Source organism: Cervus elaphus, chromosome X (genome assembly GCF_910594005.1).
Source record: "Cervus elaphus chromosome X, mCerEla1.1, whole genome shotgun sequence".
Lineage (NCBI taxonomy): Eukaryota > Metazoa > Chordata > Mammalia > Artiodactyla > Cervidae > Cervus > Cervus elaphus.
In genome coordinates this window covers 52,830,612-52,858,482 of record NC_057848.1, presented here as the reverse complement: position 1 = coordinate 52,858,482, position 27,871 = coordinate 52,830,612, and the positions used below count along the sequence as shown (strand labels likewise).

At 35.9% G+C, this 27,871-nt stretch overlaps 1 protein-coding gene across 13 annotated transcripts in view; it reads left to right on the top strand.

Annotated features, from left to right (window-relative positions):
• Positions 1-26,898, top strand: part of ZNF280C (zinc finger protein 280C) — a 60,665-nt gene extending 33,767 nt beyond the window's left edge. For 11 of the 13 annotated variants that reach the window (XM_043896825.1, XM_043896824.1, XM_043896828.1 and 8 more), the window contains 10 exons: positions 2,967-3,124; positions 3,808-3,908; positions 4,676-4,822; positions 10,988-11,119; positions 15,209-15,522; positions 15,988-16,128; positions 20,909-20,971; positions 24,520-24,638; positions 25,071-25,107; positions 25,233-26,898. In XM_043896825.1, the coding sequence (XP_043752760.1) occupies positions 2,967-3,124; positions 3,808-3,908; positions 4,676-4,822; positions 10,988-11,119; positions 15,209-15,522; positions 15,988-16,128; positions 20,909-20,971; positions 24,520-24,638; positions 25,071-25,107; positions 25,233-25,248 (1,228 nt within the window). In that variant the 3' untranslated portion in view covers positions 25,249-26,898. The remainder of the gene's footprint in view (positions 1-2,966; positions 3,125-3,807; positions 3,909-4,675; positions 4,823-10,987; positions 11,120-15,208; positions 15,523-15,987; positions 16,129-20,908; positions 20,972-24,519; positions 24,639-25,070; positions 25,108-25,232) is intronic. The other 2 variants (XM_043896836.1, XM_043896837.1) reach the window with 1 other exon arrangement.
• The last annotated feature ends 973 nt before the right edge of the window (positions 26,899-27,871 follow it).

Sequence of the window (27,871 nt, the reverse complement as noted above, 5' to 3'; positions counted from 1 at the left end):
GTGAATTCTTGGGTCCAAAATGAAGTACTTATAAAAACACTGGAATACACTGTAATATAAGCCTAAAACAATTGTGAGTGCTACATTTATGACAGCACTTGATAGTTTTGAGAGACCTTTGACATATATTATTCATATGAGTTTTCACACTTCTTTACTTCCTTTTATCAAGTGCTACCAGCTATCAGTTGTTAAGGGTCCCAGTAGGTTAATAGAAGAGAAGTTGTGGTTTGAGATATAACACTGAGACAGTGTTATGATAGAACTTTGTGACCTCCTTCCATATTATCACTCATAGTAAAATACGGTAGAAAATAATGTTAGTAGATTCGGCAAAATGCATTGGAAAGTGGTTCACTAGTTAAGTTTCTTGTTACGTGTGTGTATGTGTATACTCAGTCATGTCTGGCTCTTTGCAGCCGCATGAACTGTAGCCTGCCAGTCTCTTCTGTCCATGGGATTTCCCAGGCAAGAATACTGGAGCAGATTGCCATTTCCTTCTCCAGGGGATCTTCCCAACCCAGGGATAGAACCTGTGTCTCTTGCACCTTCTGCTCTGGCAGGTGGATTCTTTACCACTAGCGCCACCTGCAAAGCTGAAATAGTATGCATCTGATATTAGAAGTTCTTCCATCATTAGCTTTTTGGCTTTTCTTTAATGAGATTAGTCCATTTAATATGAACATGAAGTTTTCTTTGTTTTTTTGTTTTCACTTCAAAAGACTGACTACAGATTTCTAGATTATCAGAATATCTAGAAATTTTAAACTAAGCATATTTTGTAAAAACCTAGGAATGTTGTGGCATTTTGGACATACTTTTAGTAAATGAAACTGAACCAGTAAACATTGGATAACCAAAGATGCTATATGTATTAAATAACATTTTACCTTAATGATTAAAAACTAGGACGGCACATTGATGATTTTAAAGGATGGTAGATGTTAATAGCTCAAGATTTCTCCTCTGAGCCCTGTCAAAGGATTGTAGGATATTTTTTCCTACAACGAGTGTCACCAAAACCAGTTAGAGCTATTTTATTCTGAGAATAGACTCACGAGGGGTTTTCTTTTTTTCACATCCCCATCTGCTGGTTTAAGAAGTGTGAGCTGCTGATGAGGGCAGGGTAATAACTAAGGAATAGCTAGTTGGTTAACAGATTTTTTTTTCCTGGGTGTGCCGTGATACATTCAAGATCTTAGTTCCGTGATCAAGTATTGAACCTGTGCCCCTGCAGTGAAAGTGCGGAGTCCTAACCACTGGACCGTCAGACTTCCCAACATTATTTATACAAATAAATTTTACTGAAGTTATGAGCTGAAAAGTTAATGGTTAATGACCTTTAAATGTAAATTCTTAGGCAAGACTAGGATTTTTAAAAAGATTTAAATAGAGATGATGTTAAAATGAAAGAAGGAATAAATGATACTTCAAAGCAAACCATGAGCAACTCTAAATAGAAGTGATGTTTTGTAGATGTGAACAGATAAATGTTAAAACCTCCATAATAATTATTGTCTAGGTTACAGACATTATTACTTCATTTCATGATTATTTCCTTTGGAGACTCGGTGACTAGCTGTTAATATTTGACCCAGACTAAAGATTGTAATTTTGATTAAATAACTTTACTTTGAAATTCAATAAAACATCTCAGTAAGCCCTTTGAAATAGATAAGCCTGTTTATATTGTACTCTCTGCCATTGAAGGTCGTAGTTACTTCTCATAAGAAACCTTTTAGGGAATCTGACAGAGCAGAATGTAGAACTGAAAAATGGACAGTAAGTGCTACAGAGGGAACAATCTGCGAGTTAGAAAGAACCATTTGTGCTAACAGTAAACGTGTCATTAAATAAAAAGATTCTTGTAATTATAGGTGTTAAAATTGCTGTTACATGCATTTAGAAATCAAGACACAAATAAAAATACTAATAATTTGTCTTCTAAGCACCTGAAAGCTATTGTATATCGCCGAGGCCATCAAGAGATTTCTCTCATGATTCTTTTGGTGGTAGCTGCTTTTGTTGGTAAAGTTCCCTTCCTTTAGGTATTTATTTTAAAATGTAGATAGTATTTCACATACAGAAAAGAAGCCTGTTTTTCCTTACAAAAAATTTTAATGTGAAATAATGGTGAAGAAGCTAATTAGTGGTATTAACTATATTAATGGATTATTTTAAAACAAAAGATGCAAACTGTTTACTGATGCACTTAATGAAAGTGATTATTTGAAGTGCACACTTTTCAAGAGGACTCGAAATGAGTCCACAGAGCCTTCTGACATCTTCCAAAGGAAGGTCTTATTATGAGGCTGGAAGGATAATCAGGGTGCCACCTGAGAGCTCTGTCCCTCCCCAACTTATGGTATGGCCCACCAGAAATAAGTGCAAGTTATTACTAGCTTGTGGTGAATATGAGTGAGTCCCTGCAGTTTACCAGTAGAAACGACAAGATGGCTGTGAAAGCACTGGCGTCAGGCTCTGAAGCAAACCCACCGTGGCCAAGCCGAAGGGACTGCAGTCCAGGAGAGCCTCTCGCAAGTCAGTGAAATGGAGCTGGGGGAGATCAAAAACCAAGGTCCCTTACAAATTAACAGAGATCGGAGTCAGATGTTATAAAGTGTAGAAAACATCCAGCAGCTCTAGAGGAAACAAATTGCTTGAGTTCCAGCTTCAAGGAAGAGCTAAATCATATGTGATCTCTCTTAATTGAACTACTAAAGCCTTATATCAAAAAACAAGTTAAGAAAGAGTGACATTGTAAAAGCCTTTGGAATTATAAGTTGTAAAAGAGCAAATAATTTGAATTGCGAGTGTGAAATAAAGATCGAGAGGATTGATGGCTTTGGAGGTGTTACTTGGAGTAATGCACTTGCGTTTTTAACATGTAAGTTCAGATACTTATTTGTGAGATTTGTCCTTGGTTATACATTTGAGTATTTGCACCTGTTGACTATCATGTGTAGGTTTATGAACCACATGAAGCATCATTTGGAACTTGAGAAGCAAAACAGTGAGAGTTGGGAAAACCACACCACCTGCCAGCACTGCTACCGTCAGTACCCGACGCCCTTCCAGCTGCAGTGCCACATTGAGAGCACACACACTCCCCTTGAGTTTTCGAGTAAGTCACAGTTCTGCTAAGCTCCTGAACATGGGTGATTTTGATTAGCTAATCTAGCAGGCATCCTTAAGAATTCTGTTGGAAAAATAAGAATAAGAAATAGATTTTGTAATTGGAAAGCTTGAAAGCATATTTTAACTTGTATAAACTTTTCAATACAGTTACTTACTAAAGTTGAAGTCCTGCTTGTAAATTGAAATATCCTTGGCATAACTCATGCATTGTACATAGGTGGCAAATGAGAAAACTCAGATCCCCTAGTTTGCAAATACGAAATAGGTGGTTTTCATTTATACTGTAATAAGAAAAGTAACTGCCTATTGCGATAGTTAAAATCACAGAGTCTGGAGTCAGACAGCTTGAATTCAAATCTCAGCTCTGCCTCTTAAAACGGCTGTGAGATGGCAGGCAAGTTACTTAATCTTTCTGGGCCTCAGGTCCCTTATCTGACAAGAGGGGATGAGGTTAACAGTACTGCTCTCAGTGATGGTATGAGAATAAAGCAAACTAATAATACGTAAAGTCCTTAGAACAGCATCGCAAAGTTAACAACTGTGAATTGTTGGAACTACCGTCAACACTACTATTATTATTTGTTGTTGTTGTTGCTGCGGATATACAGATTGAATCTTTGATTTATATACATCCTTAAAATGATGTCATGTGTGTTTCTCCACTTTCAGCTATTTGTAAAATCTGTGAATTATCGTTTGAAACAGAACATATTCTTCTGCAACACATGAAGGACACTCATAAACCTGGTGAAATGCCATATATTTGCCAGGTACACAGACATTTTATTTTGTATCTAGGTATTTGTTTAGTTTTCAGGAAATAGTACTGCTTTTTTGAGTTTTTAAAACCATTTAAATAAAAATGAGTTAGCAAAATGAAGAACCCCTTTAGTATTTGAAACTCTTGGTTTAACCCATGTATGTGTGGTGGTGGGTTGGATTTGATCTTTGGGCCATAGTTTGCTGACCCCTGTACTAGGCAGACAAAAAGCCCTGCTGTAGAAAGACAAACATACAGGCTTTCTTACCCTATAGGGAAGACCATAGACATGCTAGAGAAATAGGAATTATTGTTAGTTATGAGGAACTCAAGGCCTTTAGGGCGGTATTTTTCCAAAATTTGAAGTGGTTCCCAATAAGATAGCAAGATAAAGAGAAATTGCCTGTGTTATAACCTGTATGCTATTTAAAATCCAAAGAAGAGAATGCTCCATTTCATGTAACAGGAAGAACTTTATAGATCAAGGGGTGTCAGAGCTTGAAAATTCAAGTCAAGCTGGGGGATAGTAGATTTGAAAAGAAGAAGGGAAGCTATGTATGTTTAGAAATATATCCCTAAACTTTGCAAGACAATTTTTCTGTTTCAGAGATCATGTGTATTACTTGTTGTATCAGGATCCGTGGTTATATAGGCAGCAGAGCTGAATTTGTAGTACATAATATTACTCTAAACAAATGAGTTATTGTTCCTACTTTTGTATAATTGCATATCATTTATAATTTTTCAAGTTTAATTAACTCTTCTTTATACTTCTAGGTTTGCCAGTATAGATCATCATTATTTTCTGATGTAGAAACTCATTTTAGAGCATCCCATGAAAATACTAAGAACTTGCTGTGTCCATTCTGCCTCAAAGTTAGTAGGATGGCAACTCCCTACATGAATCATTACATGAAGCATCAGGTAAGATGCAGCAGTTCTTATTTGTTCATTTTGCCTTAGTGAAAAGGTTATATATCTAAAACTTAGAACATTGGTTAGTTTCGTTCTAGAAGGAAAGCAAGTGAAGGTGTTAGTCGCTCAGGTGTCCAACTCTGCGACCCCATGGGCTATAGCCCACCAGGCTCCTCTGTCCATGGGATTCTCCAGGCAAGAATACTGGAGTGGGTAGCCATTCCCTTCACCAGGGAATCTTCCTGACCCAGGGATCAAACTCAGGTCTCCTGAATTGCAGGAAGATTCTTTACCATCTGAGCCACCAGGGAAACAGAAGGAAAGCAAAGTTGTTCCAAATAACACAATTAATTTACAATTTATGCTGAAATACTTGGGAAGCTTTCACTGCTTTTCCTTGTCTGCTTCCTGGTGGTGATGAGGCTCAGTAATAGTGAAATTTCTAAAAGGTAAGTAGAATTAAGCAGCCTAAAGTGGAGGAAAAGAGGAAAGATGAATGGAATATTTAGTTGGATATTTCAAGGATTTAAGAATGGTGAGAATAGGAATGATTTTAAAGGTAGTTAATCAAGACCGTGGGCTTCCCTGGTTGCTCAGACGGTAAAGACAGCACCTGCAATGCGGGAGACCTGGGTTCCATCCCTGGGTTGGGAAGATTCCCTGAAGGAGGGCATGGCAACCCACTCCAGTGTTCTTGCCTGGAGAACCCCATGGACAGAGGAGCCTGGCAGGCTATAGTCCATGGGGTTGCAAAGAGTCGAACATGACTGAGCAACTGACTAAGCACAGCACAATCAAGATCAAGGAAGAGGATAAATTTTTAACTGAGGAAGATAAGATTGAGGATTCATAATCTTCTTTTTTTTTTTTTGAGGATTCATAATCTTTTGCGTTCCTCTTTTCAAACTTTATTTCCACTTTCTAACCCATTTTTTATTATAAGACATGTGGTTGTCATCAGTGATCCAGGATGGTCTCTTGTAGCAGCCAGTGACGAAGGAAACAGCAGTGACATGTTTGTAGTTGTGAACTATGACAAAGAACTGTGTTTAGGTTGTAACTTGTTTCTTGGATGACTTTGGACCCTTCTGTTTTGTAATTTCTGGGATATTGGTACTAGTGCTTGCTCCTTTCCCTTAAATTTTCATTTTATGCTTGCTGGTTCTTTACCTGATGCAATTAGACCATCCTTTATGTGGACTGAAAACTTTGATAAAACAGTGAGCCTATTAAGTGTTTGAAAGAGCAGTCAGACATTTGCCAAAATCAGAAGTCACTGAATTTACTGAATCTGATTACATAATCAAGTTTTTTCTTCTCACTGACTGATCAGCTCATCACATTTTCTTATTATCAAATGCATTATCATGGCCATTTTTTTCAGCACTTGTGCTAATGTTGCTTTCAGTTCCAGTCATTAGATGATCATGAAATCAACTTGTAGGTGTTAATTGGAAAAAAAATCATAAAAATAGAGTACCCAAATACATTCAGGATCACCTTTGTTGTGTCAACACGCTTGGTTTTTTTTTTTTTTTTTTCTGGTCCTGGTATGTCACCTCACTGTTACAAACCTATAGCAAAATCTTTCTATTCAAGTTTCCCCAGCAGTGTTCAATCAGATATCAAGTAGATAGATGGTCTACTCTAAAATTGTTCCTGGAAAAAGAAATTCAGTAAATGGCTGAACTCACAAAATAGCTTTTTATTTTTAATAGAATTTTTCAGAGCTTTTCACATGCTAAAAAATAATTAAAAGATCATAAATTTCCAAGCAAAGAAATGGTATATATTGTTTCCAAAACTTACTTAGCCATTAAATCCTTTATTTGCATAATACATTTTAACATCTCTTGAGGAATAGAGCTTGTGAAACACTGATCTTGGTGCTCTCTGTTTTATCTTTTGACCTTTGATTTTGAAAGAAAGACTCAAGGAACATGAGTTTGAGCATATTCTGTGAGATAATGAAGGTCACAAAAGCCTGGGGTGCTGCAGTCTATGGGGTCTCAAGGAGTCAAAAACAACTTGAGACTCAATGACAAAGAGATATAAAGCAGTAGCTTTATTTTATTGTGAAACTTTTAACATAACTCTTTTTCTTGTGCTTTACTAAGCTCCAGAGTGAGGTGTGGATATGGAAAGAGTAATAGATGTTTAGAAAGGTAAAGAGATGGATGGGCCTGCTATGTGGACTGTGTCTCCCAAGTGGTTTAACCCAATCTGTAATCAGTCTTCGTACTGTGAGTTGTGTGTCTTAACTTGCCACATATATAGGAAAGTGTTAACTCAGCAAGTCTGAGTTGCTCAAATCATGCACATTTTCAGAAGGGCCTGCTTGTATAACTGGCCTTGGCTAACTCCTGGAAACTGAGCCTTTGTTATTAACTGATTAAGTGTTTTACATGCCTGAAACCTTGAGCCATGTTGTACCAGCTTTTCTAGCTCATTTGTGCAATAATATGATTGTGGTGACCTCCTGCTTTTCTTCTGGGAGTCTGAAGATTAGGTGACTGAAGCTCATAAAAAACCCAGACTTTTAGACTCAAAATATCTTCCTTAGAAAACAAAACAAAACCCCAAAAACTTCACACTTGTTGCTACAGTTGGTTGCTGGGGGATTGATGAGTGTGTCTCGTGCAACTCCATTGGGAGAGGGCACTTGGAAACTGGTATCAGTATCCACCAGATTTCACCTCATGCACTTTTTTCCTATATTAATCCTGTTCTGTAGCCTGTTACTGTAATAAATCATAGCTGTGAGTATAACAACTTTTAAGCCCTGTAAGTCCTTCTACTGAGTCATCAAACCAGGGAGTACTGATACACGATGGGTGCCCATTTGTTTTATAAGTTTGGCATACCTACGAGGTAGGCGGTCCACAGTCAGTAGAGGAAAGAATCTATTAATAAGAAGGATCATCAGACATCCTTCAAAGTATTTGCAGTTTGTATAATTGTTCATGAAAGACTTGAAAATTATAGCTGAGCATGTTTATAAGCTTGTGTAATTAAGATGCTATTAGGGCAATTTTAGACAATAAGAATTGTTAAGTTCTTTATATAAATATGGGTCGTTTTGTTCTTTTTTAAGACTTTGGTTGTAACCTTTTCCTTAAAATAATATGTTATTATGAATTGAGTGATTTTAGAACCAGCAATAGTTTGTACAACTTTTTAAGAAATAATGAAGGATTTCACTTGTGTTAAATAGCCTCATTAGATCTTTATAGTAATAACAAGCAGTTAACATATATTTATCACTTGCTGTGTGACAGTCACTAGTGCTTTTACTTGGATTATCTTTTTTAATCCTCACAACCACTTTATGAAGCAGGTATGTAATCATTTCCATTTCACATACAAGGAAACAAAGCTTTATAGAGAGTTAAGTTAATTTGCCCAATATCACATTCTCTAATAATTGGCAAAGCCAAAAATTGACCTATGGCCCAAACTTTTACTTCAGAGTCACTTTACTGGCATTAGATCTAAAGGCAGGTATTACAGATAGTCAGAATTAGCCTTGAAGACCCTCCAATCACCCAGACAATATGATATCTTTGTCAAAAAGTTCAATACAGTTTTTTCTCTATCCTTGGGATAGGTTACCATTTTTTGGTTGAACATCATGTTATTTTTAAAATGTACTGTATTATTCTTAGCACATCACAAGCATACATGTAATAAGAGATATGAAAGACTTGAGTTCAACTAAGGGAATCTTCAATTAATGTCCTCATCTCAGGGCTCTGGGCAAATGCTCAATGAATGGAATGTCAGATACTTCGAACTAGTTAATTGTGCCTGCTTCTCGTATGTACTGTCATTCACTTGCTGCCTGCCTCACTGTTTATTTAACAGATATTTATTTAGTGCCTAATATATGCCAGAGACTGTTTTACAGAAGTGAGCAAAACAATTTGTGCCTTCTGAAATTGGCATTATGGAGGGGGAAAGAGAAACAGAATGAGAATGCATATTATGTCTGAATGTATGTGTATTCAAGCACATGATAAGTACCATAGGAAAGAAATACAGGAGGCAAGGGAATACCAGGGCTTAAGAGCTGAAAGAGCAGTTGTTTATATATATATATATATATATGGGATGGTCAAAGAAGTCTCTCCAGAGGAAATAAGGGAGTCAGCCATGTGGGCACCTGAAAGTGAATGTTGCAGGCAGAGGAGCCAGTGGGCAGTGAGGTGAGCATATATCTAGATGTTCAAGAAGCAACAAGGAGGCCAGTGTGTCTGGCACGTGGTAAACAAGTGAGAGGAAGAGTAGTAGGAAATGAGGTTGTAGTGAGAGAATGTGGGGAAGATATTGTAGGTCCTTGGAAGCCACAGTCAGGATTTGGGAGTGTTACGGAAAGCCATTGTAGTGTTTAAGCACGTGAGAGATCATTCTGGCAGCCATGGAGAGAAGAGATTGTTGGGAGAAAAGAGTAGAAACCAGGAAAAGGTAGGAGACTACCGTGAGAGTCCAAGTGAGTGACTTGGACTGATCTGGTGGCAGTGGTAGGAGGTGACGAAAAGTGGAAAGATTATGGTTTTATCAATGGAGTGGGTGTGGGGCATGAGAGAAAGAGTTGAGTGACCAATTTCTTTCATCCTGAGCAGCTGCAAGAGTGACGTTCTCATATATTGAGATATTGGAGACACTAGGGAAGGAACAGATTTTTTGCAGGGTGGATGGGGGAAAATCTGGAGTTTAATTTTGTCCATGTGAATGAAATGCATGCTAGATATCAAATAGTGATGTTGAGTAGGCAGTTGGAGGTGGATGAATGCTATTTGAAATCATGAAATTAGATAAGATATAAGTACAAACAGAGAAGAGATTTCTGGCAGCTCTATCTGAGCAATTTTCTGTTATGCTGTCTTGCCATCCGCTTCTTGACTGAGTTTTTTTTCCTTCTTTCCCCTCTCTTGAGCACATACAGGTGAATTTGTTTATGTTGGCTGTACCTATGATATAATGCAATTAATATTACTTCTAAATAAGATGAAACCAAAATAGTAATACAAATGCATTATAGTTATATAGTGCTTTGAACTTAGTAAAGAATTTGTATTTCTCCATTGCCTGTTATGCACCAGTAATGTCTAGATATTTTCATATATGTGATCTCATTGGATTTTCCTAAATGGTTACTTGTGTTTTAAGTGGAAATGATGAGCCTGTGGAAACACACTTCTAGAGAAAACATTCTTTGGTATTGGTATGTTGTTTCAAATTTACAAATAAATATAAAATGCATCTTTTAATGGACGAGTGCATGTACATAAAAATTGCAGTTGCTAATATGTAGTAGAAAAACCACTAAGTAGCTATGAGCAAGTGCCTTACATCTCTCTTGGGTCCTGTTTCCTATTGGTAAAATAATAAAAGGACCAGCTTTGAGAAGGAACATGGTCAAGGAGTTCTCAAATAGTAGATTCAGATCAGTTGTTCTGATTTATGCTTCCGTAGCCATGCTGTCCAATATCATAGTCACTAGCCACATGTGTCTATGTAAATTTAAATTAGTTTAAAATTAAAATTTAATAAAATTTAAAACTCCATTCTCTGTTGCACTTGCCACATTTCAAGTGCTCAATAACCACATGTGGCAGTGGATACCACTTCAGACAGTGCAGCTATAAAAATCATCACTGTTTAAAGTTCTGTTGGACAAACATTGCTTTATACAACCATTTCTATAATACGACTCTTTGGGGAGTTATCTGGTTAAATTTGCTTAATTTTAGAAAGTTCAGTTTATTTTACCAACTTGGAAAACAAATGGAAATAACAAATTATTGATCTTTCAAAAAATAAATTGTAATATGGCTAGCTCATTTTCACAGTATCATGTTTGAATAGTTTATTCTTCACATTTATATTTAAATAAACTCATACTACAAATAGCATAGGACTTGTCCCATTGTAATCTAATTGATATAATTATCATATTGATTACCTGTATTATAACAAATACTTTGAAACCCAAATACTAATGTAAGAAGTACTTTTTAAAAATGAAATGTTTTAGTATTTATGATACAATGTGGTAAAATTCTGGCTTTTAAATTCTTAAGCTGTTAGAATTAAGAGCAATTTCTGATCCTGGGATTTGTGGTGGTAGAAATTATTCTTTCTAATATTATTTCTAATATTTTCTGTAAACAGAGAAAAGGAATTTATCGTTGTACACAATGCAGACTACAATTTTTGACCTACAAGGAGAAACTGGATCACAAGATTGAACATCGGACCTTTCTAAAGCCTAAAGAGCTAGAAGGATTGCCTCCTGGTACAAAAGTGAGTTGTGCTTTTTTTCCCCTGGTATTTTTCTTTTTTTACAGTTTTTATTTTTGGCTTTTTTATTTTTAACTGAAGGATAATTGCTTTACAATTGCTACACAATGGTGTTGGGTTCTGCTATACATCAACATGAATCAGCCATAGATGCTGCCCTCTCCATGTGTCCCACCCTCTCTTTTCTCCTATGTCCACAAGTCTGTTCTCTATGTCTGCATCCCCAAAAGTGAATTTTAAATAGGTTGTATTCTAACATTATATGACAATAGAAATAAATGCCTTATAATTTTAAAAATTGATTTCTGGTTGTTATCAAAATTTTTTTTAGGTTTTATCATTCTTATGCATAGAAAGACAATTTTTTACCCATTGTTTTTGAGTTGATTGAAATGTGCTATATTGGAGAATAGTCCTTTGTAGTGAGTGCAACTAGATTAACTGTAGACTGAGTCAGTGTGTTGTTTCAATATCCTATAGTCTGTTTTTGAGCTTTTCCAGTTGGCAGCTTATATGTCTGCTTCAGCTGGTGAGGAATCATGTTTAATTTATCTTTGTGTCTCCAACATCTGTTATAATGCCTTGAATGCCATGGTTTGTTGAAGTTAGTATTACTGAAACTACTCTTAGAGAAGCAAGTTCTCTTGATTAACATTGCTGTGTTAAGTGAGCAAACATACATCTGACTACAAATTTCATTTTCCCTATTTGCCTTATGTACATCTGTTTTCTCTCACTTCTTTATATAAAGTCAGCTTTTGACTATTTGCTCCAGTGGAGAGATACATAATCCAAAGTGAAATAATTCCCAAACACTTACATATTTTGAGTACTAACCTTTGAATGTGAGTATGTCTGCTATTTGAGTTCATTAAAATAATGGAAAGCAGTGCTCTGAAGCTCTAGAGGGAGAGAAGCTATCCAGTATCTTTCCCTATAGGCCATTCATTCCATGCTGGAAGAAGACATACAGAATTCTAATATTAGTATAAGCAGTGCAATCCTCTCTCATATCTTCCCTTATTAATAATTATAGTAATAATTAGTATAGTACAATATTATTAAAAATAATACTAAGTGTCTTGTTCAGTTCAGTTTGATCGCTCAGTAGTGTACGAGTCTTTGCGACCCCATGGACTACAGCACGCCAGGCCTCCCTGTCCATCACCAACTCCCGGAGCTTGCTCAAACTCATGTCCATCGAGTTGGTGATGCCATCCAATCATCTCATCCTCTGTCATCCCCTTCTCCTCCCACCTTCAGTCTTTCCCAGCATCAGGGTCTCTTCCAATGAGTCAGTTCTTCACATCAGGTGGCCGAAGTATTGGAGCTTCAGCTTCAGCATCAGTCCTTCCAATGAATGTTTAGGACTAATTTCCTTTTTGACTGGTTGGATCTCCTTGCTGTCCAAGGGACTCTGAAGAGTCTTTTCCAACACCACAGTTCAAAAGCATCAATTCTTTGGTGCCTCACCTGTTAGCACTTCAGAATTAAGTTTTTCAGTGTGCTTTTTCATTCATTCTATTATTTAATCCCTGTAACAAACCAATGAGGTAGAGAAGGCAGGTATTATTCCCATATTACAGATGAGGAGGCTTAGAGAGGATAAGTTACTTACTCAAGGTCACATGGCTAGGAAGAGGTAGTATTGAAAGTTAACCTCAGGTTTTTTGACTTCTATTTCAGCACCTTTTGTATGATACTAAGCCACAAGTATTTCATAGGCCTTCCTCATTTGCTGTTCCTTAAGTACATGGCAGTAGTATAATCAAGTTATTAAAGAAAATGTTAATAGGTGACTGTTTTTCACCATTAACCAAATGGGTATAATCAAACATTTATTTTTCTGAATATTAAATGTTAATTTTTTATTAGCTCCAAGAAAATTCTGAGTATTAATTAAACTCTCCATGCTATATGATGAATTGCTGTAACCGCCACAGTAACCTTTGGAACCATAAATCCTGCTCGATGAACTCCCAGAGAGAGCAGGTCACATTTACTGGAGATCTGTTCATTTGTTTTTAGAGGGGTGTAGGTTCTTTTTTTTTTTTTTTTGGTTCTTTTTTTTTAATTGAAGTATAATTGATGTACAATATTGTATGTTTCGAGTGTGACATAGGATTCTGGAGCTCTGTCTTATAGTTACCAAGGAGTAATGCAGGCCTTTCCAGAGTTATCTCAGGATTTGAGATTTAAATTTTGACCTCTATATTTGCAAATATAGCTATTCAGTTATATCAGAACATAAAATAGCCATAGGATGAGCTCTTTTGACCTATTAATATTTCTGTTAACATATAAATGCCATCAATACAAAACCAGTATTACAACAGTAAATAAATACTGAGGTGAATTTCATTTAATTGGTGTGACTATAAAATAAGAGCTGACTCATTGGAAAAGACTCTAATGGTGGGAAAGATTGAGGGCAGGAGAAGGGGGCTACAGAGGAGGAGATGGTTGAATGGCATCATCGAATCACTGGACATGAGTTTGGGCAAACTCCAGGAGATAAGTGAAGGACAGGGAAGCCTGGCATGCTGCAATCCATGGGGTTGCAAAGAGTCGGACATGATTCAGTGACTGAACAACAACAACAATTTAGAATAAATTGGAGACTTCTTTGATTGTAGTTTATACTTAGATATTTAACTTTTTGTATGGCGGTGATTTTTTTTCCGGTAACAGCTTTATTAACATGTAGTTCATATACCATGCATACAATTTACCCATTTAAAGTATACAATTCATTGGTTTTTAGCATATTCACAGAGTTGTGAAAACATCCCTACAATCTATCTGAGAACATTTTGTCATCCCATATCCATTAGCAGTCACTCCCAATTTCCCCTCCACGACAACAAACTTTAACCTGTTTTCTGTCCCTATGAATTTTCCCATTCTGGACATTTCATATAAATGGAATCATATAATATCTACAATATGTGGTCCTTTATGGCTGATTTCTTTCACTTAGTATAATGTTTCTGAGGTTCATCCATGAGGTTCATCCTGTAGCTTGTATCAGTGCTTCATTCTCTTTTAAGGCTGTATTAGTACTTATGTATCAGTACCTTTATGGCTGAATATTATTCCATTGTATGAATATACCATATTTTATTTATTCACTCATCAATTGGTGAGCATTTGGGTTGTCTCTATTTTTTGGCTGTAATGAATAATGCTATCAGGAAATTTCATGTGCAAATTTTTGTATGAACATTTCCCTTGAGTGGAATTGCTACGAGTGGAACACCTAAGGGTTATATAATAATTCTTACGTTTAACATTTTAAAGAACTGCCAAACTGTTTTCCAAAGCTACTACACCATTGTACATTCCCACCAGCAATATATGAAGGCTGAAATTTCTCCACATCCTGTCAGCACATGTTGCTACCTGTCTTTTTCATTATAGCCATTTAGTTGGTCTAAAGTGATGTACTGGAGTTTTGATTTCCATTTCCTTACTGACTAATGATGTTGAGCATCTTCTCGCATGCTTATTTCATATGTATATCTTCTTTGAAGAAATGCCTATTCAGATCATTTGCCCATTTGTTAATTGGGTTGTCTTCTATTGAGTTGTAAGTTATGCTGTATACATGTCCCTTATTAGAGATATGATTTGCAAATATTTTCTCTCATTCTGTGGTCATCTTTTCCCTTTCTTAACAGTGTCCTTTGAAGTACAAAAGTTTTCATTTTTATGAAGTCCATTTATCTGTTCTTTCTTTGGTTTCTTGTGCTTTCAGTATCATACCTAAGAAATCATTGCCTAACGCAAGGTCATGAAGATTTACTCCTATGTTTTCTTCTAAGAGTTTTACAGTTTTAGCTCTTACAATCTGGTCTTTGATACATTTTGAATTAATTTTTGTATTTAGTATGAGGTAGGGTCCAAATTCATTCTTTTGCAGGTAGATATCCAGCTGTCCTAACACCATTTGTTGGTAAGACTATTGCTTCCCCCCTTGAATTATTTTGGCACCTTTGTCAAAAACCAATTATGCTTTGCATAACGTGTGATTTTTTAATATTAATGTGATGATTAATTTTCTAAAAGTATATATTACCTTTATTTTTATAGGTCACTATCCGAGCTTCAATTGGATCTCTTCATTCAAGACCATCAACTTCCAGGAGTATTCTACCTTCCAGTAGTTCTGCAAGCACTTCTCTTCAGATCTCTTCTTCAAGGTCTAAAAGTACTGGAAGTTCTTCAAAATTTAATGCAAGTGAATATAAGACAAAAAAGTTTCATGCAACTGCATCCACTGGCAGTAAACCTAGTACAAGTAAGCAAGGTAGAGGTGCAGCTAAATGCAGAGCAAAAACCTCTTACAAGCCAAAGAAAAAACGCAACAGGAAGAGTAAACTCAGCATAGCTTTGAAGAACTTAAGGTAGTATCTTTTATTCCTGATACACATTCCTATTTCAATATTAAATATTCAAGGTTATTTTAATATAGCTTACCATATCACCAGATAATGCACATTTACATGATAATCACTTATATGGCATAAAGGCCAAGAAAATAATAAAAAGATACTTTTTACTACTGCTGAACAGAACTTTGAATTACTGTACTTATTTTATAATTGCCATCTTCTACACTAATCTTATAATTTGTGCTTATATCTTGTGATAGTTGAATTGGTTTATGTGATCCTTTTTATTCCAAGGAAACATTAGCTGATATTAGAGTTTTTACTTACTCTAGCTTATTGTTTCAAAGCAGATTTTCAAATTCCAAGTTAAAGATTTAATTTAAACGTTTTGGCTCCAATTAATAAAACATGAATAAGTCTTTACCTTATTTTTTGGTTTTACAATATATTTTTATCATTTTTTTCTGTCTCCATAAGGTTTCGTCGGGGAGTATACAAGTGCATTGAATGTCATTCCAAAATAAAAGATTTTGCAAGCCACTTTTCATTATTTATGCACTGTAATTTTTGCAAATACAGCACTAACTGTAACAAAGCCTTTGTAAACCATATGCTGAGGTGAGTTAAACATGTACACGGCCAGTCATAACTACCATTCAAGATAACTTGGTTTTTGAAAACAAAGCCACTTTGTCACATCAAAGATCTAAAAAGATCTAGCAACAGGGAGCTTCTAGGATATTACCCAATACTGTTTTCCAGCATAATAACTCATGAAATTAGTGGGACAAATGTTTAGGAACAGTTAGGCTAATGAAATTAGAATAGGTTTAGTAGGGAAGTTCTTTTTCTAAGTCTTTCAAAAAGGGGTCCATAAAATTTCAAATGTTCCAAAATATCTTATCAAATAAGTGCATGTAACTATGCGGTGTTCCTCACTTCAAAGCAATCTCTTTTAGAGACTTCAGCTTTGTCAGAAATGCTGGGAACATCATCAGTGCTCACATGCTCACTCTCTTGTGTTCTTTATCGCTCATTCTCCTTCTAAGCCATCTGTCTGTCCCATTTGTTTTTCATGGCCTCCATCTTTGCATTCATTTGATGAAATGTGAAATGAGACTGCAGGAATAGTCCAGTCATGACATTACTGTTGGAATTCTTTTTCATATATCAATTATTTTACATCATTTGAGCACCTACCCTGTACTCTATGCTAGAGAAACACTTCAAAGCCCACATTACTTTCGTTTGAGTCTTATTAGTACTTTATTCCTGCAATATGGATTTTTCTAAATAAACAAAAATTGTTCAGATATAAATATGCTAAGTTGATTATTCAAATGGAGGTAGGTCCATTTATTTTCAGTCAGAAATAAGATATAACCAATAAAAGTGGTTTCTTATATAATTAGCTTATATAATAATAAGGGTCAAGTACCTTTATTCTGCCTCTGTGTTACTTTATGGTCATAGTTAGCTACCACTTTCAAGGATTTGCCCACAATTTTTAATGCCTTCAGCACTTAACTCTCAGTGTTTTTTCCCCTTGATGATTCCCCAGCCCAACTGCATCGTACCTTGACTTTCAATGCCAGCACTTCACATCCACCTCTAAGGCATTAAAAAATGCCACCATCCAATGTTACCTTATCATATACAATATACATTCATTTTGAAATCTCATTACTTGAAGACTTTTAGCCTTGGCTCCTCTTTTCAGTCCAGTACCACCAAATCCAATCTTATAGTTAACTTCAGCCTCAAAGTCATCTGTTGTGAATCTTGCTTTGTTTTTTGTTCTAGAATCCTTCACATCTTCAGCCATGCTTACCTTGCTATCCTTGACTCTCTTACCCTTTTTGATCTTTCTCTTTGCTTAATTCTAGACTGTGCTTGATTTAGTCAGCTTTGAATCTATGACCTTTAATTTTAATGTGGTCCTGTCTTGTCTTAAGAATACTTATTTGTGGGACTTCCCTGGTGGTCTAGTGGCAAAGACTCCAAGGTCTCAATGCATGGGTCCTGGGTTCAATCCTTGGTAAGGGAATTAAATCCCACATGCTGCAACTAAAGACCTGGTGCAGCCAAACAAATAAACATTTAAAAAAAAAAGAATACTTATTTGTTTTTGTCTACAACATCTGTGTAGATGCTTTTCAGTACCTTCAGGATTTTATTCTAGTCTCTCAATTGTTAACCTTGCCCACTAATTACTCAGAGGTCTTTTTCATTTTTCCCAAGGTTAACCTTTTTGTACCTCAAATTTCTTCCCTTCATCCAGACATTAATCTCAGAAAAAGACATGTCCACTTTTTCAAAGTTAGTTTTGCCCCTCATCTCCTCCATTTCCTCCATAATCTTATGCACCCTCATTTCATCTTTTTCTCTGTACCACATTCCTTCTGCCTACAAATATTTTCAGGGTTGGTTTTTTGGTTTTTTTTTTTAGTATGAGGAAGAGTTGCCTTTAATTTGCATATTTTGTTGTCTTCCTTTCACTGTCAACATTTGTAAAAAGTATTCTTTTCTATCTTATTTGTCATTTCTTTACCTTTTGTAATTTGAATATCACTCCCATCTTAATCAGTTCAAGCTGCCCCTTTCAAGATTATCAGTCATGTCCTAATCACTAGATGTATTCACTGCTTTCATTCTTATTCTTCTATGAGTTCTTTAAGAGTATTTGATACTTTTGATGCTCACTTTTGAAACTCTTCTCAAGTTCCCCTAAATGATTACCACAGTTTTTTTCTTTTTTGCTCCTCCTCTATTTCGTTACCTTTTCTTTCTTCAGCTCTTCTTGCCTCTTTGCATTTCTTTTCTTGGTACGTTAACCACTCTTGAGAATTTTATATTTTACCTTTCAACAGTAAATCCTCCAATTTCAATGCTAAGTTTTCCTGAGATCCAACTCTTCATCCTAAACTATTTGATAGATCACGGGACACAAATAAGTCAAACATTTTTGTCTGTCCAGGATCCAAGCTATTACTACCCCCTCCCCTTTAAGCTCAGTCTATTTCAATGCATCGTTTGCGTAAATGTGGAGCATCACCTGGAAATAATACACTTTTAAGTTTCTGAAGCCTATGGTGTTCTCTTGATATGGCACCATTCATCATGGCTTCCTGAAATAATACACTTTTAAGTTTCTGAAGCCTATGGTGTTCTCTTGATATGGCACCATTCATCATGGCTTCCTGAAAATCTATCTTTCTGTAATTTATCACTCTGCCTCACAACTACTGCAGTGGTTCTGCACCTATGCCTCAGTTGTTCCAAACCAGACTCCAGCCAACCTTTCTCTCAGTATACTGCTGGGGGGAATAGTGGTCTCTTGTTCTGTGCCAAAAACGTGCCTGCTCCAACAGGGCTTTAATTCTGCCCTGAATTTATAGGAGATTAAATTGAAAATTGTCTTTGTATTCATTAAGTTCATGGATCATTCTGTCCTCTCCCATTTGCCATAGGCTCCTCACCTGTCTTGTGGGACCTATGGCCCCATTCTACCCCCAAAATATCCCCAGTTGGCCCTAGGCTTCCTTCATAAACTTTTTCTAATTTCCAGTGAGCCGCAAGCCTGCACTGCATCATCTTCAGGCACACTTACTTATCGTTCGGCTCATACAGAACTGAAATCCTCCACTTCTGCTCTTCTAAGGGCTTTGTAAGTTTCTCTGTGTTTCCGCTACTTCATTCTTGCCTTGCTTCCTTGGTTGCCTCAAGTACCTCCCCCTAATTGGAGACCCTCACTCACTCTGACTCAGTGTGGACTTTTGTCATAAGATTGAGCTCTGTACATACAGAAGCTTTGTTTTCTCAGAGGTCAAGTACCTTTATTCTCAACCCATACAAACTCTAACCATACCAGACAGAAGTCAAGCCCCTCAAAATAATTGATCTTCCTCAGTGTATAGTTTGTCCCATATGCCATAGAGTGACTTTTCCTTATTCTTTGTTATTCTTTGGCATGCGCCTCTCCTTTCCTCTCATTTTACCTTCTGTGAAGTATCTGATCACTGTGGCCCCTCATAGGAATCAGTTGTTTTTTTGAGTTCTGTACTGTTCAGCTATTCTGCCTCATATTAAATATGTGTCTGTCTTACCTACTTGAGAGAGTGGTTCTTTGTATTCACCATGGCACCTATTCTGAGGACATTTTCTTGGGAGGATAGGTAGTCATTCTTTTCCCATGTGTACATGGTATGTTGATGGATAGTTACCATGTGTCTGAGGATATCCATTGAATTGATGTGTTGCCTAGTTTGGGTCTGTCAGTGCAAGCTAGGGCTAGTACTTTTCAAACTTTAGTTTGTGTAAGAATCATCTGAAAAACTTATTGAAACTGATTTCTGGGCACCACCACCAGAGATTAATTCAGTAGGTCTGGAGTGGGAGCTGAGACTTTGTATTCAGTATTTCTAATAAGCTCCCAGGTGATGCAGATGCTTCTGGTCCTATGGACCACACCTTGAGTAATACTGTGCTATGCCGAAAGAAAGTGAAAGTGTTAGTCGCTTAGGCATGTCTGACTCTTTGCAACTCCATGGATTGTAGCCCAGCAGGCTCCTCTGTCCATGGAATTCTCCAGGCAAAAATACTAGTGGGAAGCCACTCCCTTCTCCAGGGGAATCTTTCCGACCCAGGGATCGAACCCAGATCTCCTGCATTAGCAGGCAGCTGCTTTGCCTTCTGAGCCACCAAGGATCCTGGCTAACTCTGCCTGACTTTCTAATAGAGGAAAGCTTTCCTTATTAACTTAAAAGGCAGTATAGAAGCTGTTAGCATTGGCTGCAAAATTTGGTTAGTGGTTTTCTGTTCTGTGCATAGAGGAAGTATTGTTTTAACTCGAGTTCTGCTTCCTTTAATTCATATTCTTTAAAAGCTTTTCCAGTAATTGCAGAAGATTCTTTAAGTATTTCATTTTGCTGATGGTAATGTCACTTGGCCTAAGAAACAGTTTCTTCCAGGGTCATTCATATTCTTCCCCAGGCTAAGTATATTAAGATTATAAAGTAATAAATAATTATTATTCACAACAGTTTATATTACTGCAAAATACATCATTAGCAAATAATTTTTAAATTGTTCTCAACTCTTATTAAGTGAAAAAATTAATTTGATGTTCTTTGCATGTTTAACTCAAGTTATTTTTTTATAGCAGTGAGGTATAATCATTTAAGATTATTCTCAGGGAAACATGTTGTTAGAAAATACAATGATAACATGAAATGTAAGATAAACATCTTGAATTAAACAGATGCTAATAGAATTTTATAATTTAAATTGTGGTCTCTTATTCAAAACTAGGAAACTAAGCATAGGCTTGAAAAATTGTCATAAAATTAATTAATGACTTACTGTATAATAAAATCTCATTTGTCTCTTGTCTTTCCAGCTCTCATAGCAGCCAGCCAACTAAACGGTTTTATATTTTTAAGAGGCGTTCTAGAACTCTCAGGTAACTAACTAATCATTTTTTTATTCTCTCTATAGTAACTTTTTAATCTGATGCTGGAGTGCCTAGTTTGGTAAATGAAGTGATTGCTACTGGACATAATAGAATTTTATTCATTATATACTTAGATCAAAGAGGGGATTACCTAATATTCTCCAGCTAAACTTTGTTTCAGTTATATTAGGCATTAAGATGAAACTTTTCATGAATTTGCATTATAAAATTAAAAAATAAGGCTCTCCAGCAATATTTGAATATTTTAAAAACTTTTAAGATAGTTGACAAAGTGACTAACACAGTTTTATTTTTGAAATAAAAATACACAACTTGTTTACTATTCAAAGGAATTGTGAACATTTCTGAAAAGATCAATAATTAATGTTGGTTCTACCACACACACTTAGCTTAGAATTCACTAAGAACCATCTTTTCACATTCTTCTAATTCCTTTTCACTCCATTTTCCTTTGGTTAATTATTTTGTTCATGCTATCATTGCTATTAGAGATACCAGTGTCAAGATCTTTATATTAAGAGCATCAGGCTAAGACATAGACTTAAGTTTAGCCAACACTTGTTTTACTGCTTTGGGTTAGTGGAAGAGGAGAAGAGGGGATGCTGTGACTCAGGATCTTGTATTTTGATCTCTTCTGCCTCGTTTGCTCTTCCCCAGATACCTGCATGGGTAGCTAGCTCTGTCGCCTCCTTTAGGTCTCTACTCCAATGAGTGAGGCTTTTCCTTGACCTCCCCATTTAAAATACCATCCTTTCCCCAGCCCCACTCCTGACACTCCCTATTTCCCTTTCTTACTTTGTTTTTACTTCATGGCAACTTTTTACTGTTCAATAGATTGTATATTTCACCCTCTTGTTTACTTCTGTGTCTTCTCACTAGAATGTGTATGATTTGGATATTTGGCTATGCCAGAAATTTGCTGGGCTTTCAGTAGTGGCCTGGCATATGGTAGGCATTCTGTAAATATTTATTAAGTAAATTAATATTGAAAGTGACATATGTGGAGTGTGTAGATGATAGACCAATAATAGCTCATAGGAAGAGGAAAGTTTTATTCCATTTTTTAAAATATATCAGTGCAATTTTAAAACTATTGGTAAATTCAAGGAATTAGGAAATACTAATAAATTTTAGATATTAACATTTACTAAAAATTTTTATAATAATGAAAAATGTATTAATTCTAAGGATGAGAATTTAATTTGATTTTTATCTCACTATTGTCAAACTGAGTTGTGCGCTTGGTTCTTAGATTTAATCGTACGACTTTTTTTCTCACACTGGGTGAGTCTCAAATTTAAACCGAAAATTGGTGATTTTCTTTTTTTTTTCTTTTTTTTTGGTGATTTTCTGTGTATGGGAGTTTTCATACTTAAAATTTTAAGAATAGTAAATTTATAATTGTTATTAAAATACAGTGTTCATTTTTAAATTCACTGTACATCTGTCATGTATAACACAAGGTAGCAAATTCTGTGAAGATGGCAGTGATGAAGTAGGCTTGATACCAGCCTTCAAGGAATGTACAATTTATAAGATGTGAACATAAGTAACTACAGAAATTAATACAGGGAGGTTTGTAATAAGTGCAATGAGAGTTACTGATTTGACGAGAAAGAGAGGTTTCTACTTATAAGAAGAGGCACAGGGGCATTTTAGTTGGAAAAAGAGCATGAATGAAAATTAAGAAAGGAAAAAAGCAAAATATATACACAGTGAATGACAAGTAGTACAGTTTGGATGAAGCATGAAGTTCATATAACATAGTACTAAGTTCAGAGTCTGGGAATAGTTTTGAGCTTAGATCCAGATTGTGGAATCTTTGGAAAAGCCTAGGGAATTTGGACTTAATTTGAAGATGTTGGGAAAAATCATTGGTGCTTTATGTAGAATCAAGGATACTAAAGGAAGATCAATTTGGAGGGGTAGCTACATGAGGCAAGTGCATGCATGTGTGCATGCTTAGTCACTCAGTCGTGTCCAACTCTTTACAACCCCATGGACTGTGGCCTGCCAGGCTCCTCTGTCCACGGAATTTTCCAGTCAGGAATACTGAAATGGGTTGCCATTCCCTTCTCCATGGATCTTCCCCACCCAGGGATCAAACCAGAGTCTCCTGTGTCTCCTGCCTTACCAGGCAGATTCTTTACCACTGAGCCACCTGGGATGCCACATGAGGCACATAGACTGATTAAGACTATTGCAGTAGTTAAGACTGATTTAATAAGATAATCTGGGTTGAAGTGGTGAAGTGGTATCATGCCACATTTAAGAATATGAGCGCTAGAATCAAAAGGTTCAGTTTCAGACCTGGTCCTGATCTTGCTAAGTTACTAAACCTGAACCTGGCTTCTATAAAAAAAAGTTAAAATTACAACATCTACCTCTTTGGGTTGTTACATGATATAGGTGAGATGATATATCTAAAACCTTCAGCCTACACAGAGTAAGTGCTCAATAAATTGCTAATAATGCATGTTATAAAATTTTTCAAATAGTTACTGTCTTAAGGAAAAAAGAGTCAGAAATAGCTACAGTTTTGAGCATTTGTGTCAGGGGCATGGCATCATTAAGGAGACCAGTCAGGAGGAATGACTTTTCACAGGTAAGGAGGAAAGTATACGACTTTAGTTTGATGAAGATCATTTCTGATGAGACAACTCAGTGAAAATATACAACAGGCTGTTAAGAGTAGAGCTGCAAGGGAGAAGTTAGTCTAAGCTATGCTATGAATTTATTCCTATATGGGTAAAGTGCTTAATTTTGAAGTATTTAAATTTAAAATGAACTGCAAAAGTATATTTATGCTTTGTTAATAAGCTGATAATAATAATTGCATGATTTATTTATGTTTACATAATTTATTTTTAAGACCTCATTTCTTCTCTGATTTTATCATCATTTAAATAAGACATTAGATTGTAGGCTTCAGAGAGTATCCTTTTTTGTTCACTCTTATATTTGTAACACAGATACATACTAGTTAGTACAGAGTATGTAAAGAAGGTTCTCAGCAAATGTATATTGAATGGATGAATCTTGCTTTGCTGATGGGCAAAGGCAGAGAAAAATTGTGCCTTGAACAAGTTATACAAGTTGTTAGTGGAGTGCTGATTGGGTTTTAGTTCTCTCTTCACTCATAGCTTTTAGAAAACACATGGGAGGGAACTGGAGAAGGAAATTGCAACCCACTCCAGTATTCTTGCGTGGGAAATCCCATGGACAGAGAGGCCTGGCGGGCTACAGTCCATAGGGTTGCAAAGAGTTGGACACAACTGAGCGACTAAACAACAGCAAGGAGTGGGAACAGCAGATAGAGCACTAGGCGTTCGCATAATTTAGAAATGGTTATGCCATTTTCTAGAGACATAGTTATACCATTTCAAATATATCGGGCTTATATAACAAAATTTGGAAATGGTGGTCACAACACACAAAAAAACTAATCAAGTTATTACATAGAAAAATAATAATTGAATTTGTGTATGGATTTTTTTAAAAGACAAAAACCTGTTCTTTCTTATTTTTTTTCATAGGGGCATTACTCTTGTGTGCCTTAAATGTGATTTCCTCGCTGATTCTTCTGCTCTCGATCGTATGGCTAAACACTTGAGTCAACGCAAAACTCACACTTGCCAAGTTATAATAGAGAATAGTACGTATATAAAATTGTGTTACTTTAGATCTCTGATATTTATTCCAGTGTTTTTGATCAACCACAGTACGGGCTCTTACATATTAAAATAATAGTTTCATTCTTCATACATTCTTTTTTTTTTCTTTTATTTTTCCCTCATACATTCTTTAAAAACATTTTATTTTATAATGAAGTATAGTTGATTTACAATGTTATATTAGTCTCTGGTGTACAACACACTGATTTAGCTATACATAGATATATATAGAGAGAGTCTTTTCATTACAGTTTATTGCAAGATATTAAATATAGTTCCCTTGTTCTTTATCTATTTTATATATAGTAGTTTATATTTGCTAATCCCGAACTCCTAATTTATCCTTTCCCTCCCTTTCCCCTTCTCATTCCTCATATATTCTATTTTAAATGTAAAACTCTTTCTAATTTCAGTTCCTGAAAGTACCTCAACTCTTGAACCCACTTCTGCGTAAGTTTAATATTCATTCAGTGCATTTTTCTTTGATGGATTGAAGCACTATTGCATTTATTGAATGTGTCACTAACAGAAATAAAAAATATTAAAGTATTTTGTTTTTGTTTTTGTTTTTAAAGCCTCTTGTTGAAATAGATTCCTGCTCTATGGAGCTCGTGCAACCTGGTGCAAGACAAGTTGGAATTTCCTAAGTTCAAAGTTCTGAAGTGTTTTCTTATACAAAGGCAGTTTCCTAAGTTCAAAGTTCTGAAGTGTTTTCTCATACAAAAGCAATTAACAGCCAAGTTCATGACACTAGTTCTCATTATTCAGCTCTTTTCAGCTGTCAGATGGCACTAGAATCTTATTCCACCTTATCTTTGTGTCAGGTTAACATACCTTAACATATGCTTTTTTCCTGTTGGCTTTCTTCAAAAATAACTTCTGTTGCTATGGTCTTTTCTTGCCTTGCTTAAAATAATTCGTGTTTTTCTCCGCTATACTTGCTTTCAGAATACTGCATTCCAAATGATGTGACTGTTCACCTTTCTTGTCTGTTTTGTCCGGTTTCTTAGTTAGTTTCTTAGGAGATTACATTACATTTTTAGGTCAGATAGTTATCTTTTTCTTCATTCCTTGTCTGTCATTGTTCTATTTTTCATATTTTTCAGATGCAGAAGCAACACAGAAATTTCAAATAAAGTCCAGGGTATTCCTGGTCAGTGTCCCCCTTCGATGGACACGTCTGATGCCTGTCCTCTCTTTCCAAGGAATGTGAATTATTTGACTGTGAGACCTCCTCTAGATTTTGGCCTTAAGAAATCAAATCTTAGGGAGAGTCCCTTCCTTCATGACTGGCCTCCCATAAGACTGATTTGGCGAGAGATGACCTCAAGGCCCACCAAATAAAGCACAACTTTCTGCTGGGGGCTTTGGTTCTTGATCTTAAGCTTATGGGTCGATTCTGACCAAGAAAAGCCCATCAGATCAATGCTTCAACATCCAAGTTGAAGTTTAATCATTCTGGCTGCTGCCCTTTTATCTTCCTCTAACATGCATGCAGTCCAGGGAATATAAAAACTGGTTATATAGGGAACCAAGGTTACTTTTACTTTCATGTTCTTGAAAAACAAGTTTCTGAAATTACAGTTCCAACATCAGTTATTTTTACTGTTGTTTAAAGTTGTTTCCAGTATTAAAACCTAGACGCATTCAGCAATACTAATATTCAATTTTTTTAAATTTTTTTAGTCTAATTTTATCTTGGTTTTATGTTGTCTTTGCCAAATTTATTAATGTCTGTTTTGTTATATCCTCTTTTCTTTCTTGTCTTTAAAGCTTGTTTTGTGTTCATTTTCTTTCGTTAATAACTCAAAAAAATCCTTTGAATTCCCTACAAATTTTATGTAGCTACCTATTGGCATCTTCTTAATTTGGTAATTATTCAGAGCACTAGATGTTATTACATCCACTGTCTATCTTGGAACTATTGTTATCTTAGTGATTGTGAGTTCAAAGGCATGAAGAATTGTCAAAGAACACTTCCTACAGACCTTAAAACGAGTTTTAATGTTGCATTTCTGTACATCTAATGCATACTATCTTTTTAGCCATTAATGTAATTCCTTTGGATAAAGATAATATATTCAGAAAATATTGGGACCAAAAAATGCACTTGTTTCTTGCCCATATATATATAGATGTATATTTTTTTTAATTTGGTGTTTGTTTATTTTGGTTACATTGAATATAGATTTGCTGAACAGTTTTGATGTTATTATTTTTTTAATAAAATTTTTGAAATTTTATTGTGAAAGTGCCTCTGGAATTATTTTCTAATAAAGAACTTCGAATAAAAGTTGTAGATTTTGTCATACATCTAGGAGCATTTCTTTGCTTCTTACATGGAAGCCTGATTAGGAAGGCCTACAGACTGAGCACTTCATTGAATCCATCTTATAGTTTTTCCTTCAGCACAGTTAAAAGCTCACTATGTGTACCTTAGGGATTCCCAGTGGTAAAGAAGCCACTTGCCAATGCAGGAGGCGCAGTCTCAATCCCTGGGTCAGGAAGACCTCCTAGAGGAAGAAATGGCAACCCACTCCAGTATTCCTGCCTGGAGAATCCCATGGACAGAGGAGCCTGGTGGGGTGTGGGCAACAGTCCATGGGGTTGCAGAGAGCTGCACGCAAGCACCCACATGCATCCATCATCCATCCATGTATACTTCTGTAATTTTTAGAACTTTGAAGACTGGCATGAAGGTGGGCAGGCTCAGAATTTTCATCATGAGTGATTTTTACTCAATCATGAGTGAGTTTTATTTTTCCCTCTTAACATTAGAACTTCTTGAACTGTAATTTGAAACTTTGTTTGAGCTGCTATAACAATACCATAGACTGGGTGGCTTGTAAACAATAGAAATTTATTTCTCATTATTCTGGAGGTTGGAAGTCAATGAATAAGGTGCTGGCAGATTCAATGTCTGTTGAGGACCCCTTCCTGGTTCATAGACAGTTGTCTTCTTGCTGTGTCCTCACGTGGTGGAAAGGACAAGAGTTCTCTGGGGCCTCTATTACAAGGGCATTAATCTGATCGTGTAGGCTCTACCCTCTAGACCTAATTACCTAATGAGGCCCCACCTCCAATACCATCACAACTGGGGATTAGGTTTCAACATATGAGTTTGGCTGGGAAAAGGGGGACACAAATAGGCAATCTATAGCAGAAACATTTTGAAAGCCAGTTTCAATGATCACTTGTTATGTAGTCTACTCCT